The sequence below is a fragment of the Serinus canaria genome, chromosome 1A, assembly GCF_022539315.1.
Source record: "Serinus canaria isolate serCan28SL12 chromosome 1A, serCan2020, whole genome shotgun sequence".
Lineage (NCBI taxonomy): Eukaryota > Metazoa > Chordata > Aves > Passeriformes > Fringillidae > Serinus > Serinus canaria.
In genome coordinates, this window is record NC_066314.1 from 24,899,135 (window position 1) to 24,916,634 (window position 17,500).

General features: G+C 35.7%; 1 protein-coding gene across 1 annotated transcript in view; it reads right to left on the reverse strand.

Moving 5' to 3' along the window:
• Nucleotides 1–17,500, reverse strand: part of FOXP2 (forkhead box P2) — a 341,521-nt gene that overhangs the window by 49,093 nt on the left and 274,928 nt on the right. Inside the window, exons 5-10 of the mRNA XM_050969956.1 lie at nt 13,476–13,613; nt 12,096–12,293; nt 11,514–11,516; nt 10,430–10,598; nt 5,634–5,847; nt 3,928–4,032 (exon numbers count right to left, since the gene is read on the reverse strand). Of these exons, the coding sequence (XP_050825913.1) occupies nt 3,928–4,032; nt 5,634–5,847; nt 10,430–10,598; nt 11,514–11,516; nt 12,096–12,293; nt 13,476–13,613 (827 nt within the window). The remainder of the gene's footprint in view (nt 1–3,927; nt 4,033–5,633; nt 5,848–10,429; nt 10,599–11,513; nt 11,517–12,095; nt 12,294–13,475; nt 13,614–17,500) is intronic.

The following is a 17,500-nucleotide window of genomic DNA, read 5'->3' on the forward strand; positions in this document are numbered from 1 at the left end:
TTCAGAATGACAAAAAGCACAATAAAGGATCCTTTCAATTGCCTAATGTGTGTTCTATCCTTCTTCCAGGTGTAAATGTACTTGATAACTTCCAATGCACGTTGTAAGTTATCAGTTCTAACCGAAAGAATTGCAAACCCATTTTTGCTTGCAACATTTCAAAAGCTGAAGTGAGATCAGCTTGGAATCCAAGTGTGTCAGGGATTGTTTTAACAAAATGTTTCACTTGCATATCAGTGGTGTTTGATTTATTTTGCATCAAGCTTTTTATGTTTAAACACTGACAGGAGTTTAAATACAAAATGTTAGCTGTCACTTTTCATTTAGCTGATTATGTCAGATGCCTTAGTTTTGAGAGATGGTGGCACTGTCACCAAAAGAAACAACATTCTGACAAGTTCAAAGAAGAATCTTGAGGTCATCATTTTACAGCCATACCACCTAGTAAAAGACCGAAAAAAACAACAATGCACTCTAAGTAGGAAAGTACATAACGTTGTGTATCACTTTGCAGTTGAAAGAGGGGAAAAAAAACCCAAAAAACTAGCATTTTTTATATGGTACTAATTATATTTAATTAAGTTATTTCTTTATATGGTTTTGTTTCTGTCCTCCTGACTATGATGCTTGGTCACTATTCCTTATAGACTTTTAAACATGCCCCATATAGAAACTGGAAAGCTGGCCTATCTTGTCTATCATGATTTCTTTTCCCTTGTCTCTATAGATGAAAACATTACTGATCTTTGTACTGCTGCTTGTGTTATGTTTGCTGGCGTCTGCCGCATGCAGGTTAAAGAACACTTGTCTGCTGGCTGGAATGTTGTATTGTAAACCTTCTGGTCTGAGCACAGTGAGTAAAATCCTTCCTACTCAAACTGACTTAGGACCAGTGGAATGATAATTAATTTTGCAGACAAAATGCCCTGAAGTTTTGTTATATGTTATTGCATTCTGACCTTTAAAAAACCATCATGAAGAATAATATTAAATGCTTTGAGAGATCTATTGGTTTCCTTACTTAGAGACCTGAAAATGGTTAGTTTCTGTCAACACTTGTTTCACAGCAAAGTTCTGAGTTTTCATAAGCATTTTGACACTTATTAAATCATGTCAGGGCCAAAAATTTTCTTTAAATCATGTCATCTTTTTTGTAGCTATGTAGTGACATTTTCTGATTTGTCATTAAATGCTGAAGCATTTTTTAAGCCAAAAGCTGTTTTTACTCAATAGTCAAAGTGATCTTGCATGCATGAGCACCTGTAAGTTAATACCACCTTACAAAGACAGAAATATAAACCATGGGTTTGTGTCTGTCGTCGGGGATACCAAAGAAAGCATATGGGTTTAGGTTTTGTTACATATACAGAAATTTACCATGAAGAAGATTTGCTGTACTTGAAACCATTGCATATGTTTCTGTGCATTGATCTAGTTTCACTTAATGTGATAGTTCTTGAGTCATCAGAACACCTGAAAAGAACTGTAGCTAATTGGAATGTCCTCAAATTACCTTAAAAATAGGAATAATTCTGTTTGGCTTAAAAAAAAAAAAAAAGAGGATGGTGAAAGTGGCTTTTTGTAGCATTAAGTCATTTATTGAAAGTTATTTGTCATGTCACCCTAAATCATTTCCCTGATTAGCCAAGTGAAGCCCAACTGGTATTTTCTGTCCTAATCCTCCTTCTTGAAGCCTCTGCTTGTTTTTCTTTTTTTTCATCAAGCTGCTAAGTAAACTGTTTTCTGAGCAGAAGTTGCAGGTCACTTCATAAACCAGGGACTCTTCAAAGTTGTCATAAGCATATTACAGAAATACAGACTATAAGACTGGGGTAGAGTACCTTATTAATATTTCATTTTGGTACAATATACTTGCATTAACTCTCTTAACACAGGTATCATATTGTTTCAAGTCAGAGAACCTGAAACAGTGCAACAAAGATTAGACTAAGAGCAAAGCCCTGAAAACTACAGCCATTAGTCCTGTCATCCCCTATAAAGTTAATGGGTTGGAAAAATGGTCAATCTTTGGGCTAAAAGTTGATATTTAATTGAAAGAAAATGTTTTTTAATTGTAATGGGGATTTTGCATTAGCGTGAACATGAAAAGGTACTAAAGGATCTAACGCAAGGTTATGTATTGATTTCCATCTTAACGCTAGTGTAAAAGGAAGAAATATTTCTATTTCATAAACAAACTCTCCTATTCAGCATCATGACTTCTTATTTGTTTTAAGGGCACAGTAAACAGACTTGAGTGAAGAGAAGAAATAACAAAATAGTCTCGGACAGCTTCTGCTGATGTATAAGACAAAAAGCCGTGACACTGCTGTAAACCCTGATTGCTTCTGCACCAGAATTATCAAGATGTTATGTGTCACTTTCACGTTTTCCTGGGTTATTTGGTTGAGGAAAGCAAGAGCATCTGTAAACCTGGCACTACACTGCCTTAATCAAAATGGTTTTACTGATCATGGATTATAACAAGAGACCTGACATAATGGATGTGCAAAGTCTGCCCAAAGAATTAGCATCACTATAGGCTAGATGGATGGACGCATTCAGGAAACCTAGTTTTTCTTGAAAAGGAAAATGCTTAAGCTAAATGAGTTTAAATTCTTATTATTAATAATACTTAAAACACTACATTGAATTTGGGAGATTTCATTTTCCTTTTAATACAAACTTATGTAAATCAGGTTCTTTTAAATCCTATATAGTTTTCTTTAATAATAAGCCATTGTTTTGACATTCCACTTAATGCACTAATAAACAAAAATTTGTCAGGAGTGATACCTACATACAATTTGCAAGTCAGTGTAAGTTACTTAATTTAAAACTGAAAGACAGAGAAAGCCTTGCAAATACTTTCTGAATAGTATCACCATAATTATATTATAAAAGTTATTGTAATCCTGAGCGGGTATGGTCTGCTGTTAAGGTGCTCCTGTTATATACCCCGTAGTTTGCCATTTGTAAACACATCTTTTGATGTTTCTGCCAACATCCTGGCAACAAAGCAGTGCAATTTCAAATGAGCTAATTAACTTAATTGTTGATGAAGCATGAAACAGTTCATTCACCCTGTTAGCTGCACCATGACAACATAAGAGTCTCAGTCCCTGAAGTTACTCATCTATATAAGCCTATCTGTAGCTTTCCATTAAGATCTATTGCATGCCAAATGAGTATAGCTCTTCTAACAAAGACCAGTCCATAATGCACATAGGTAGCAAATCAGTACTGTTGTTGAAAATTCAAATGAACGCAGAAATACTAGTAAATACTTTGAAATAAATAAAAAGGAAAAATTGCAGAAACCCATTGCAGTTTGAAGCTGTAGATGAAAAGGAAAAGCTGAGTCACTTATTTTCTAAATGCTAAGATTTAGAAAATATCTGGCTAAACCAAATGCTGAAAAATCAATGACATCACTTTTCATTCCTGAAAGGTACAAACCCACCTGTACACTGTGGGTTTTTTATGTATCTTGTGCACATGCAAGAATAAAAGCAAAAATAGATTAGCAAGTGAGAGTTAAATGGTCATGCTTAGGCCTCTGTGCTTTTTTATTTATACTACACTCAGTAATTCCCACTTCACACCAACTGTCAGAATTTAAAATGTGCTTTTTCATACTCCTACTATCCAATATAAAATCTAAAGCATCTCTTCAAATTTTCTGAGGCTCCATTTCAGTAAAGGATAATAAGAGGATTAAACACTGTGCTATTGAAAGGCCTGCAAAAGTGTTTGACATGAAAGAAAGGATAACAATTTGACCCTCTGCCGATAGCCTCGATTATCCAGTTGCATGAAATACACACAAAAAAATCTCTGATATGGTTTACAGTAAAACTTTGTTTGCTGTCTTTCACTTTCCCTTGCCTTGAACCGTTTTGTACCAATGAATAAAAATCCACCTACTTTAAAAATTGTCCAAAATCTTCACAAACGCTTTCACAGCCAGGCCATTTGCAAACTCCATGACCATAGAGAGTATGGGAGGCCCCAGTCTCCTCATGTGACGAGCTGTAGCAAAAGAATAAGGCATCAGATTCATCTCCAAAGCCATAATCGTTGGAGGCTGCTAGCGCCTGTCAGGTTACGATCAGTGACAAACAGGTCAAAACAGGTCAATTTAGCTCAGAGCAGTCAGAAAAATTTAATCGTTCTATTGAATAGTTCAACTGCCAAGGCTAGATGATGTTCCAATTAGAGAAGAAATAGAGCCAAAGATGACTGTTAATAAAGGATGAAAAAATAAGATGACTGTATAATACCATATGCTAATTATGCCATATGACCTTGGTGTAACATTTACCTATAAATAAAAAATACACTCAGAAATAATCAATTCTGAGTATAAATATTGAAGACTGACAGTCAGAATTCCTGAATATTTTGAATGTCCAAAATAATATTTGAATTTTCTGCTCAATGTGTATAAAAATAAAGTTGCTTCCATTTATAAATATTTTTGTTCACAAGCATTGCTTTCATTAACTATGTGGCTTCATAAAAATCTCTAGCTGTACTCCATGACTTTTTCTGGAACCTCTGCAATTGTTTCATATTGTTTCATCCATGATGAGTTATCAAAGAAATTCAGGGAATTATTCCATGGATGTAGGTGACATACTGAAGCAAAGAACCATTCTGCGAGATATAAGCACAAAAGTGATACTAACTAAAAGTATTACTACAAAGATATTCAGATTTTTAAATAATACAAAATAATGATTGAAAACTGTTCTCACAGTCATATGAGCATGAGAGATACTTAAATCATAGTCTCATAAGTATTAAAATAATTAAATGGAAAATTTTTTTGAAAAGACAATTACTTATAATTTAGGTTATACAGATACAATTCAATTTCATCTTATATTGGGATCATCTATATCTCACTACACTAATATATTTACTGCTAAGTGTTACAGATAATACATGGTCTTGTATATAATTCATTACTTGAAATTAAGGAAAAGTAAATAATATCTGTCAATGTGTCCAAAAAGAATTTTAACTTCATCCATATGGTGGAATCCTACTGTATTACACTAACAACATGGAAAATTTGTAGGGAGTATGTCAACTTCATTACTGTCAAGCATAAAAGACAGAAAATATAGTGGTCCTTTTCACAAGAAACAAACAACATGAGAGATGCTTTAATATACTGGTTTCAAGCACTTTTAATACAGAATCTTTCCACTGAATTACAGCCTTGACAACTCATATAGATTTACTTTGTCAACGAAACCAGGAGTGAGATTCAAGTAAGGGCCTGACTGCCAGGTGTGTTAAACATGAATGAAACTATGCACCTACAAAAGTGCCATCAAATGTGCATTTACACCCCTACACCAGCCCACCTGATCCTGTGATTAACTTTGACCCAAACTACCATAACTTTGTGAGTTACAAAACCACATGCAGGTAATTTTGTTGTGTCGTCACAGTTAGACATTATTACTGAAAATTATGCCCAACTGATAAACAATTCTGGAAAATCAGGTTTCCACAATCTCTGTAAGGTGGTTTTTTTGATTGGAAATCATGTGATTTAAGATGTTATACAACCGCTTCACGTCAAACGATAAGCACAGTTGAAATCTCATCAGAATTACCTGTCTCGCCTTGCATTTAGAACTGAAGACTGTCCATTCACTATGGAATGATGAGTTATTGGTGGTGATGCTTTGGAAGTGGTGGAGGAGGTAGTAGAGGAGGAATTGTTAGTAGTGAGGTCTAGCCCTCCATGTTTAATGCCATTGTCTTCCATACTGTGAACTCCAGTCACTTCTTTCCATAACTGCTGAATCTCAGCAGGACTTAAGCCAGCTATAAAATGAAAGAGAGCCCCACTAATATAACAAAATAAAGAGTTTCATATAATGAGCTCAGTGTTATTAATGGATTAATGCCAACAATAAAGCTGATGCTGTTTTACCAGCACAATCAACATGTAGGAAAACATAAATTCATAAATTCATAAATCCATAAATTCATAAACATAAAACAACAGAGAGCTTAAAACTGCTCTCTACTCCACTTGCAGCCTGGAAATTTGTAGTTTCTAGGATTCATCCTTGGTCACAAAAAGCATGTTGAATGTATTCATACATATGTGTTAGGGTTGTCTGGCTCAAGTTTGTATGAAGTCATGGAAACCTACAGTACAATATGCTTCTGCCTGAAGTAAAGACTTCAAAACACAGGCAAGAGAAGGGCTGTGAGCATTCTCTTATCTAGGCACTGAAGATGCAGCTAAGATAGGAAACTAGATTTTGAAAGATGAAGAGCTCATCAGAAATATATATATGTTCTGTCACTTCCAGACTTTGTAAGTTTGACATATCACTTTTGAAAAATACTAGATTAAATGCAGAAAAGAATATGAAGCCCAGAGATCTTGTGATTTCAAAGCCAGGTTCTTCAGCCTGACATGGTTTTTTCCAGAGGTATCTCAAAATCTGCCTTCTCTATTTGTCTCAACAACCAAAATTAGGTAACATATGGTCATGGTATCTAGACCTGCTGGAATGCAAAACAAATCTATTTATTAGATAATTTTTTATTTTGAGAACATATAAATTCAGACTACTAAACGAGATTCAACAAAAAAATTATGAAGAAAAAACAGGAAGTTCTTTATTTTTTCTCAGTAGCTATCTCACCATGAAGTATTCAAAGCTATTAAAAAGATTAGTAGTTATTTACAGAAACATTAATTTCTGGAGGAAGTAGTAAACAAAATGGGTGGAGGGGATTTTTTTCTTAATTATGAAACCAGCTCATTTTTAGATTACTGCTTTGAGTCCTGATTCCTTACTTTAGATACCAACCCCCACTGGCAAACTCAGCTAAAGAAAAAAGTGAAAAAGAGCTGACTGCAAGCCCTACAACTGGACTTTATACCATATTTGTATAGAAAAACCCCTACGTTTTTAGGAAGCGAGCAAAGAAGCCAGGCTCTAATTTATTGCATTAGAGATGGGTAACGGGAGTGATGGTAATACTGGTTGTAATTGTTTAATGAAGGTAAGTAATTACTGCTGAGTTCATGAGGTATGGTCCAGCAACACTGCAAAAAACCCACTCTAGTGTTGTAAATAACAGTTATCTGCAAATGTACTCACAAATCAAAATGAAAGAATGTATTCATTTAGGTGGCATGATATACAAAGTACACTATTTACTTCAAAGTCTTCCTCCAGCTGTTAAAAACATAAACTAATTCTGTACTGAAAAAAAAACCAAACCCCAAGAATAAAACCATCTGTATAGGTAATCAGATATCACATCTTCTAGTGAGAGGAATTTAATTGGAGACCATCACACTTTGGGTTGTGAGTGAGCTGAGTTAGAGCTGCCCCACAAGCGGAGTGAATGCAGGAGGGCTGGCAGCAGCTGCTGCAATGGTCTCTCCATGGGCAGGGACATCCTGCCCGGCTGGTCCTGCCCTACCTCACCTAGGGTTTTTTAAAGCAGAAATTTCTCTCTAGGCTCAGGCTGGTTAACTTGATCACTTCTTCAGAGGACTCGGAAAGGCTGCCTTTTAGGATAGAAGGATTACGGGCAGGGACTTAAAAAGTATAAAGTTAATAAGCGGATTTGTAATTATTGTAAATTATGGCAATTTTGTGATTTCTACGTCTAAAAAAGGCCAACTCTTTTTTTACTAGAGGCTTGTGAAAAGGCTGACAGACATTTCAGTCTGGACGTAAAAGTAGGGTAAGTTTTAAAGTTTCATAGGCTGTGACAACCCTTAAAATGCCCTCCCCACACTAAATTTAAGGGGAAATATATTTAAGGGGAAAGGATCAAAAACAGGACCAAGAGTGGAATAAAAATTATGAACTATGATAAAAAGGTCAAATACTGATTTCCTATGAAATTTACAAACACCAAGAATTTGGGGGTTTTAACATTACTTTCATAGCTCTTTTAACCTCTACCTACTCTATTTTGATGTTTCAATAAATGTTTAATAAAACCATCACTTATAAAAACCATAAATTTTTCCTTTTCCAACATGGACCGATCTAGACTTGGCATTTTGGTGGTTTTTTGTTTGTTTCATTTGCTTGGGGTTTTTTACTGCTGTGATTTACAGTTCTTTGCATTTAACTAGCATCAATGCAACAATATATGGAAATAACTCACAGCAAATCACTGATTTTAGATACAGCATAGTGAAGACCTGGTCACAAAACAGATGCTAAAACACCTATTGCATCTTATTTGTGATACCTGACCATCAAGAAAATATGGGAAACATTCTTGCTCTTTGAAGGCAGAAACTATACCTGAAGAAAATACTGTTTATATATGCAAACCTCAAAGCTGTATTTATAAGATACATATTTTCACACTTTGCCAATAATAATTTGTGGTTTTGGGACTCTTTATGACCAATAACTTGCAAACACAAATATCCCGTGCTACTTTCTGTGTTCTAGCCATCCATGTAACTGAGCAAACTGGAAGGATGCATATAAAATATTGGTGTTATACATGTAAAACCTTCTGCAAAGCTATCTTATACCTCTCACAGCACAGCAGAAGCAGAAAACCGTACTTTTACCACATCTAGTGGCTATCTTAATTCAAAAGTGGTTAACTTAATTCAATTCTGAAGGTTTAATTTAAAAATGGAAGAAATAAATACTTGTATGTAGTTCATTATTAGGAAAAAACATCAAGGCAAAGCAAAAAAGAGATTAATTTACTTCAACAATCCATATAGATCACAATCCATATAGATTTTAACTATAAAATTTTGTAATTTCTTTATTACCAATCTTTTTTGTTATGACTTCAGTTGGACTTAATCCTTTGAGTGGAAGAAAGGTCTTTAAAATAATTGTTTACTCCTAAGAACTATTAAACATGTTTTTTTTCTCTGTTTTTATACTAGCAGATGAATGAGTGTTGCATTAAACAATGAATATCAATGCAATGAGGCAGGAGTGCTGAGGGAAATCTATGGAGATAGCTTAATGTGAGAGAAAATCTGAGGAATTCCTCTAGCAACAGATGGCACAAGAGGAGATTTCAAAAGGTAAAGCAGTTCAGAGGGAAGCTGTGTTTCATGCTTTTTTTGACTCTGGTCCAAGCCAATCCTACAAAAAAGAAACAAGAATTACCAGTCTCTCATCTCCAGATTTATGAATCAACTTGTCTCCCCACTGCTGTTCTCTTTGGCGTAGTAGGACTTGTTTTCCTTGTAGCTTTCACGACTTTGGATATGGTTGTGTCATAGCTTTGTTACACAGATTTTTAAACAATGAAATTACACATTTATTCGTAATCTCATTGTTGTGGTCTATTTTTTGTTTGTTTTGGTTTGGGGTTTTGGGGGTATTTTTAGACCATTGTCTATTTGCTGTGTACTCTGCTTTTGCTCATTTGATTTCTGAGGCTTTGATTTCAAAGGAAACCAAAGGAGGAACAAGTTACATGCATAAACACCAATTAAAAATAATGTTATCTGTCATAAACATAGTCTAAACAATGCTCATTTCAGGACTGGGGTATCTGAGATCAGATTATTGTATAATTTTTATGACAGACACTAAGCTCAAATCTCTATGGTAAAACAAACAGAAACACATACCTCACAGGTTATAGACAGAGTCCCCTAGATGGGAAGACTCTGACCTTATCTTAAAACATAAGCAGCATTTATCTCCATGTTAATTTATGTTTCAAAAGTGTGTGCCCTATTTTCTTTCAAGTAGTAGTAGATTTTGAGCTCATTTTCATCATCGAGAAATCCTGATCAAAGTGACAAAAGGAATTTTTTTTTTTCAAAAAGTCTTTACGGTCATTTGTCAGTCAAAGTTCATTACTATTGGAAACACCACCTTCAAAACTTGTTGTTCTATTTAATACAAAGGAATAAAAAAGAAAATAAATCCTAAAGGCTTGTCCCTAAATTCACCAGTCATAAATTGATGAATCAAAGTGCTTTTCAATGCCAAAGACTTTATTTTCTTAGAAGAGAAAGAAAAATAAGCGAGCTTTTGAATGGCTTTAATATCACTGTCGGATGTATTTTATACCTGTTTGCTTATATTAAATGAAATAACATTCCACTAAATCAGATTTCAGTGATTCCTCAGAGAAAAGCAATGATGCTTGAATTGTGCTGCTATTAGAAATTGTTTTCAGCACATAAGCTCAATAAATATGCCCCTTCCGTCTAGGACAAAAACACTAAAAATCTGTCTTTATTTTTCCAAAAGTATAAAATTTATCAGCATCTAGAAAATTTGGTAATATGAATAATAAAGTTTCAATTACAAAGTATGCTTAAGTGTCATAATTCTGAAGAAAAACTTCTGAAGTTCGGATGCAAATGGAATGGTTAAAAAGTTGTGAATTCAGAAATTTCTCCAATCATGTATTACTGAAATACCTTGTGGCAGAGACTGGACAGGAAGAGCAGACTGGCCAGGTGGGATGGAAATGAGTCCCTGACGCTGAAGGTTCAGCAGATGTTGCTGCTGCTGAAGTTGTTGCATCTGGAGGAGCTGCTGCTGGAAGACAAGCTGCTGGGCTGCCAACTGCTGCTGCTGCTGCTGCTGCTACAAAGAGAATGGGGGGGAAAAAAAGAAAAAGCAAATGCAGCAAAAAGTAAAGTGCGCAGTCAAGGCTAGAAAGCCAAAACCATAAAATCAGCTTCTTTCTTTTAAAATTAATTTATTAAATAATAATGTTATTTGTAGACTACTCAGGCAGTGAAAGTGTTTGAAATTTTCTATTACATTCATTTAAGCTATTAGGTTTTAGGGAAAATGGCAAGATACACTTAATGACACACTTAAGAAAAGGGTCAAGAAAAAGTCTGTAACAGCTGTTTCAAATAAAAAAAAAAAGCTCAGCTCATGGCAGATGATAACAAATTTATCTATGCTAAACGTATAACTTCTTACAGCAGCCTGTGATTTGAAGGCACTCTTGTTTTTCCAATTGACTAAGTTTGGTCTGCAGTGGCCCATGAACATGGTCTCCAGTGATCTATTAGTAAACTGGGATGTAGCCTTCCTTTCACCAGCCTGTTAGCTCACTCTCTTTTCATGTTGGAATATATTACAAGGAGCATGGCATTCAAGGCAACGAAATGCCCTATTACAGAGCACAAGTACAGGTTCCAATTTTGTGAGGCATTTCAAGACAAACTTGAGTCTACAAAGACTCGGGAGGGTATGAGAAGGCAGTCACACTTGAGAAAAAGACAAGCTGCTGTGGAAGACCTTTCCTTTCTAGTTTGGGGAAAAGAGAAACTTCTGATGCGCTCACTGGAAAACAGACTGCATAATGGAGCAAGTCATGTGGATTGCCCAGAGCCTCCGGAGAAATAAGGGAGCAATTTCTATTCCGTAGTTGATGGCTGTCTGAAATTCTATTCACAAATCCAAACAGAAACAAAGCCTCAGGAGGTCACAACTGCTTCCTCGACGTTTGCATAATGGGCAGCTTGAAGACAACGTCTAGGATACCTGCTGATCAATTTAACTACTTCAACATGTTTTGTTTGTATTCTGTTTATATTTGATGCAGTTTGCTGACAAGTGCAAGCTAGGCCTGAGAAACCCACTTGTCAGGTTGATTTATGAGCACATCAAACTGTAACTTTCTACTTGCCACTTCAAACCTACAGTAGCAGTTCATTAATCAGGGGCCTATGACTTTGAAATCTGTGCTCAATCGCTCTTTTTCAGCCATGGACTAAATTTGCATGCTCTCTGAGCTGTGCCACTGAGAAAAGTAAGGCTCCTTCCCAACACAGATTGCCTGTGAATACAAGATAATCAGTCCAGAGTCCACCACAGTTTGTTCTTTGCACACTCAGATTCATTAGCGGACATTAGACGACAGCAGGACTCGACTGCTCAAATCCTGTGTCTCAGAAAGGGAAGCAGGAGAATTATACCAGCACTGCTATTAAGCCCAGTAAAAATATAAGAACGAATCTTTGATAGCTGCATCCTTGCTACAGGAAAAGATCTAAACGGGTCTTGTCTTTTCCAAGCTTCTGACAGTTCAGACTAGTGTGCATCAGCAAGGGTCTTAGCTCCTACCTCTTTTGCTTGCTTTCCTGGATGCTGCTGCTGCTGCTGTTGCTGCTGCTGCTGCTGCTGTTGTTGCTGTTGCTGCTGCTGCTGTTGTTGCTGTTGTTGCTGCTGCTGTTGCTGTTGCTGCTGCTGTTGCTGCTGCTGCTGCAAAAGCTGAAGATGTAACTGCTCTTGCTGTTTCTTGTAAAACTCTTGTAGTTGTTGCTGAATAAACCATTTTGACTTTAATAAATAAAGGCAAAAGTTTCAAGTATTATAAATCTCCTAAACTCTTCTAGATTGGCATATGGTAGCGTAGCCATTAAGTATCACCTCATAACAAAAAATGTGATTTGAAGAGGCAGATCTACATACATTTTTTTCCAAGGCGGTTCTGAAATTTTCCAATGCAGATTCCAAAATATCCTAAACAGAAGGGTATAGAAAATCTGTATTCTAAAGGGAATGCAAGAGCCAAATTAACTCCTCAAATAACTATACCTAAGTTCCTTACACGTCCTATATAACAAATCTGAAGTTGCACTCATCCACTCGCAAGAAACCTACAAGTCACTAAGGCCAAACAAAACTGTCTGCTTCTGAGGGGAAAAAAGTAATTAATCTGTCAATCTGCTTAGCAGGATGTTGGATTCACAACTGAAGGTGAATTGCCTGTAACAATCATGGTACTGGATATTAAAATGTTTAAACATACAGTTCAGTGACTGAGCTATGACTATGACAAACAGACACATCGTTTTCTGTATGACAATTAAGCATGCACCCAAAAATCCACTCTGTGTTACACCAAGGCACTGATCACTGACTCTATCATTATTGTATGAATAACAAGTTCACCTATTTTGCAATTAGCTGACAGGTTTTGTGCTAAGGAAACAGCAACATCCTCCTCCTTTTTAGCCTTGTCTGGGACAAATTTTCAGTATGCAAAAAAACAAAACAGAAAACCTTTTCCCTTGATAAAACAAGCTGTTAAGCTGAAATTTCATAAACTGCATACCATTTATGTTACTAAAGGGAGCACTACAATGTTATGAATTTTAAAGCAACAATTATCTACAACTCTATTTGCACTTCCTTTGGCAGGTCTACAATTAAAATGTGCCTAAGTGCTTGAAAATTTAAACATCAATTTGTTTGGTATTTGTAATGCATCTGCCACTGCTGCTGTTGCTGGTTTTAACATAATATTGAATGCTTCAAAGTGCGATTTCACACTTCTGTGATTAAAAAAAAGTAAATTTGGAGACTGACAAGTTTCATGTTTATTTTCATTCTTTTTGGTGTAAAGAGCAGTGAAATATTACAAAATAAGACTCATAAAATCTGTTTGACATTTGTGTGAATGCCCTATGCTAACAGTCCAAAGCAGGTAACACACATTACCTGCTGCAACATAACTGCTTGCTGTTGCTGGAGAAGTGCTTGAAGCTGCTGTGGAGACAACACTTGCTGCTGGAGAATCTGCTGCATTTGCTGAGGGGTGATCACCTGGGGAGTCATCATGGCCACTGACACAGGCACCTGCACAGGGAAAGAAAGATATCATCGTCAAACATGTTTTACTTTGCCTACACCACAGCAATACATCTTTTTTATTTTGTACCAAAGATGGACCATAATTTTTTACATAGTATTTATCACTGTACAGTTCCAGTTCCAGTCAGAATCTGTTATTTTAAGGCCACAGTACTGTGGCACTCTATTTCCAGAGGCATCAGTTTCGATCAGACTCAAGCTTTATGTTTCGCATCTCTTATATATTCCTGCAAGAAATCTAAGCATGGGCTAGTACAAATGTGTATTTAAAAATAAATGATCACATGGCAGGGCTCTCAACACTTCATAATCAATCATCTTATCAAGTGTCATAATGTTACGAATAGAAAAATCTATTGAGACTGTTTCAAAGGATATGATTAAGGCATACAGCAAAATAAGGATCTTTAAGTAGTAAATGTTTTCAACAATAAAGAAACTTAGCCTAAAATTTTTTTTGCATCATAAATCACTTCAGTAGAAGAAAAAAATTCTTGCTCAGCTAGTCTTTAAAGAAGGACTTATTTACACAGGAATAAAAAACATCATGGACGTATCAGAGTACACAGCAAAGACTGCCACCTCAGTCACCTGGTCTCTGCAGAGAGAATCCTGTTCTCAGCATTCCTGACTGAAAAGTGAAAGTTGGGAAACCTTGGCATTAGATTATTAGTTTTTCCACTAAACTCTTAAGAAATGATTTTTGTGTAGATACTCTTTTGGGCATGGCTTTATTTTCCACTTATACAGTGAGATCAAGTGTCTGCAAATGCATCAACAGCCACACACCCACATCAGGAATATACACGTGAGTGGGAAAGACACAGCGAGTATGTTTGATTGTGTATGCAGGAGAGAAAAGTCCTATGGAAGAGCCTGTGGCAGGCACACAAGGTGAGACCATTGCTCCAGCTACCCAGGACACAGTCAAAGAGCTGTCAGCAAGCCAGGCTTTCCACCCATGAAAAAGCAGCCACTCGCTTGTCTAGCAAAATTCAAATGCACATTCTGTATATAATAGCAAGCTGGCATATAAATACTGCCTCGTGAGATATTGTGAGACATTCCAGTCTTCTGCAAATAAGCAAAAATAGTATTATTATTATTAATTAATTCAATCATGAGCCAATTTTAGGAGGAAAGCCTCTTCTAATGTTTCAATTACTTGAATCTATCCCAAAAGACTTTAGGAAAAAAGAAACACAAGTCCACTGAAATTTACTTTTAGAAGAAATTACCTCATATAATATTACACAGAATACCACTTTTCACACAATTCATCACAGCGTAAACTATGGTCTTAAATCACTGACTAATTAAGAGTCTGAAAGTAAGCATACCAGCCTTTAATAAAAGTCTGATAATCTTTTGGCAAACATCAAATGAATTTTAAGAATAAAAATTCTAAAGGTTTTACTCTAAAATACAGATGGAAAAGACAAGCCAGGTTTCCACTCAGAAACTTGTGGGGAGGAATATAAGCTCATCTATCCCTGTTCTCCTTCCATCATCAACAGAATAAAGAAATCCTGAGGGTAGTACCTCTGATTTAATTTAGGGATTTATTTTAACATGGAACTAAGCCCACACTGTGAATGTGCCTGTCTCTCTCAGTGGAGTGCAGACTCACTTTGAGTAGACACCTAAATGTCAGATGATTAATTTTGGTTATTATGGTTTGTAACATCTGGTTTTGTAGCACTGGAAACACCACATATCTATACAATAATGTTTTATTTTGAGTTTAGCAAGTACTAAAGGCAAGACAAAGAGGTTTTTGCAACTTTGAGATGCATGAGCAAAGAATAAAATTCACTGACTAGAGTCACTATTCAATTTCTTAGGAAGGCCCCAAGAATTTCCTCTGTTTACTTGAGATCTGAATTTGTCTGCTCATAACAATTTTATCTCAGTGATGCTGTTCAAATAGCACAGGTCACACAGATATGAGAAGGCAGAGAGGAAGATTAAACTATTACCTTTAACCTTTAAACCCTGCAAGAACTTTACTAACACTTACATTCTTACTATTATAATATGTAGCAAAATATGAATATTTTGATCTAAACTGAGTGAAAATCTACCTAACTCTGAAACCTGCACTGATTTGTTCATACTCTGTGCTACAGACTCCAGCCTGTAAGGTGTTTAACGAGACTCATAGTACCACAAGAGTCCTCTGTTCCTCAGTCTGAAATACAGATTCCCCTGCACCAGGCATATTTTTGTTAGCTTTTGTAGTATGTGCTCTGAATTTCCCTAACTGTGTATATGCTCTCATACATGGAGACATGCCTGCTTTGCAGTACATTCTAATGGCTTTTCTGAAAAAATTTGTTTTTCCTGTAATTTTCAACAGTTGAACTGCATAAGCTAGAGAACTAATATACCTGTTTTTCATGATGATAGGCAGAAGCATTAAAAAAACTGGCAGTCAACACCATTATTAAAAATCCAGATTTATGTAGATAATATTGCCTTTAATAGAATTTTACTGAATGATACATATGTGTGCATCATATATTCTTTCCCATAGATAAAGGACAAGGCATTTTGAAAACTGCTTGAAATTTACATCAGCAGAACCCATTAGGCAAAGAGATTTCTCTAATTGTCATTAGGTAATATGAATTGTTACATTTCACAGCCTTCAGTGATACACCAGACTGTACTTCATTTCTTACTGGCATAATGCTACTGTGCTATCTGGGCTGGAAGACTACCTGAAACCTGCTATTTTACGGCCAATTATATACATTCTGTATATTTCTTTGATTTAATATCTGTGTTTTCCAAGATTTCTGATCTAATTTTACAAAAGTGTAGCAGAGAGGCAATCTCTGACTCTTTTTCATAGAAATCTCTTAATGTATCCAGAATCGGTTCAGGTAGAGTGACCCAGTGAAGAAATAGGATTTTTCCTTTGAGCAGGACACAAACTCGCCAAAATTCTTCGTTAAATCTCTCATGAAAAATGAAAATGACAAAGTGAAACATGATTTATAACTGCAACTTATTTGTAGCTTCGCATCCTCAAAGACATTGAACTCCTGATTGCCACGAAGATGACTGGGTATACAAACCCACAAAACACAATGGGTGGGACAGCCTCTGAAGAACACATAAACCTGTTGGCCCTATGATGAATCCAGATGGAGAGTCCATCATATTTTGAAGTTTCTCTTGTTTTTGTTGCAGGCTATCCCCCATTTTTTCGATTAGCTTACAAATCTTGCTAAAAAAAAATCCAGATATCTAAAGAACAATTTTTAACACATCTAAATGGCACTTCAGGCAAGAACAACTGTAAATTGCTTTATTACTGTTTGTACACACACAAATTAAAGAAAAGCTATGACTCAGAATGAAAACATTGATAGTGGAAATTAGATAGATGAACATGGATGAAAAAATGAAAACAGAGCTTCTTCAAAGAATAAAAAGTCTGAGTTTATCCCAGATCAATTTAATAGAGAAATAGTGGAGAGTTAGGCTGTACATTTAACACCACTCTTGTTGTACATTAAAAATTCAGCTTTATCTGTAAAGAAGCTTGCCAGGTAAACACTCATCTATTGTTCCTATGAACTAATTGATAATAGGAATCAGTCAAATTTATATATACTTGTTATCTATAAAATCATATTCTTAATGGCCAAATGGATAGGTAGCCTGCACCTGCAATAAGCTTTTGCATTTCTCATAAGTCTTAAAAAACTGCACACATATTTTCAAGAATTGTTGACCAATTTCACCAAGTACAACCAGCAAAGACACACTATTTTTATTCCAAGTTCCTTCTGTTTTGAAAGTCAGGCAGTAAGAATGAAAACTGCAACAAATGCCCCCTAGTCAAATGTCCCTTAGTTTTC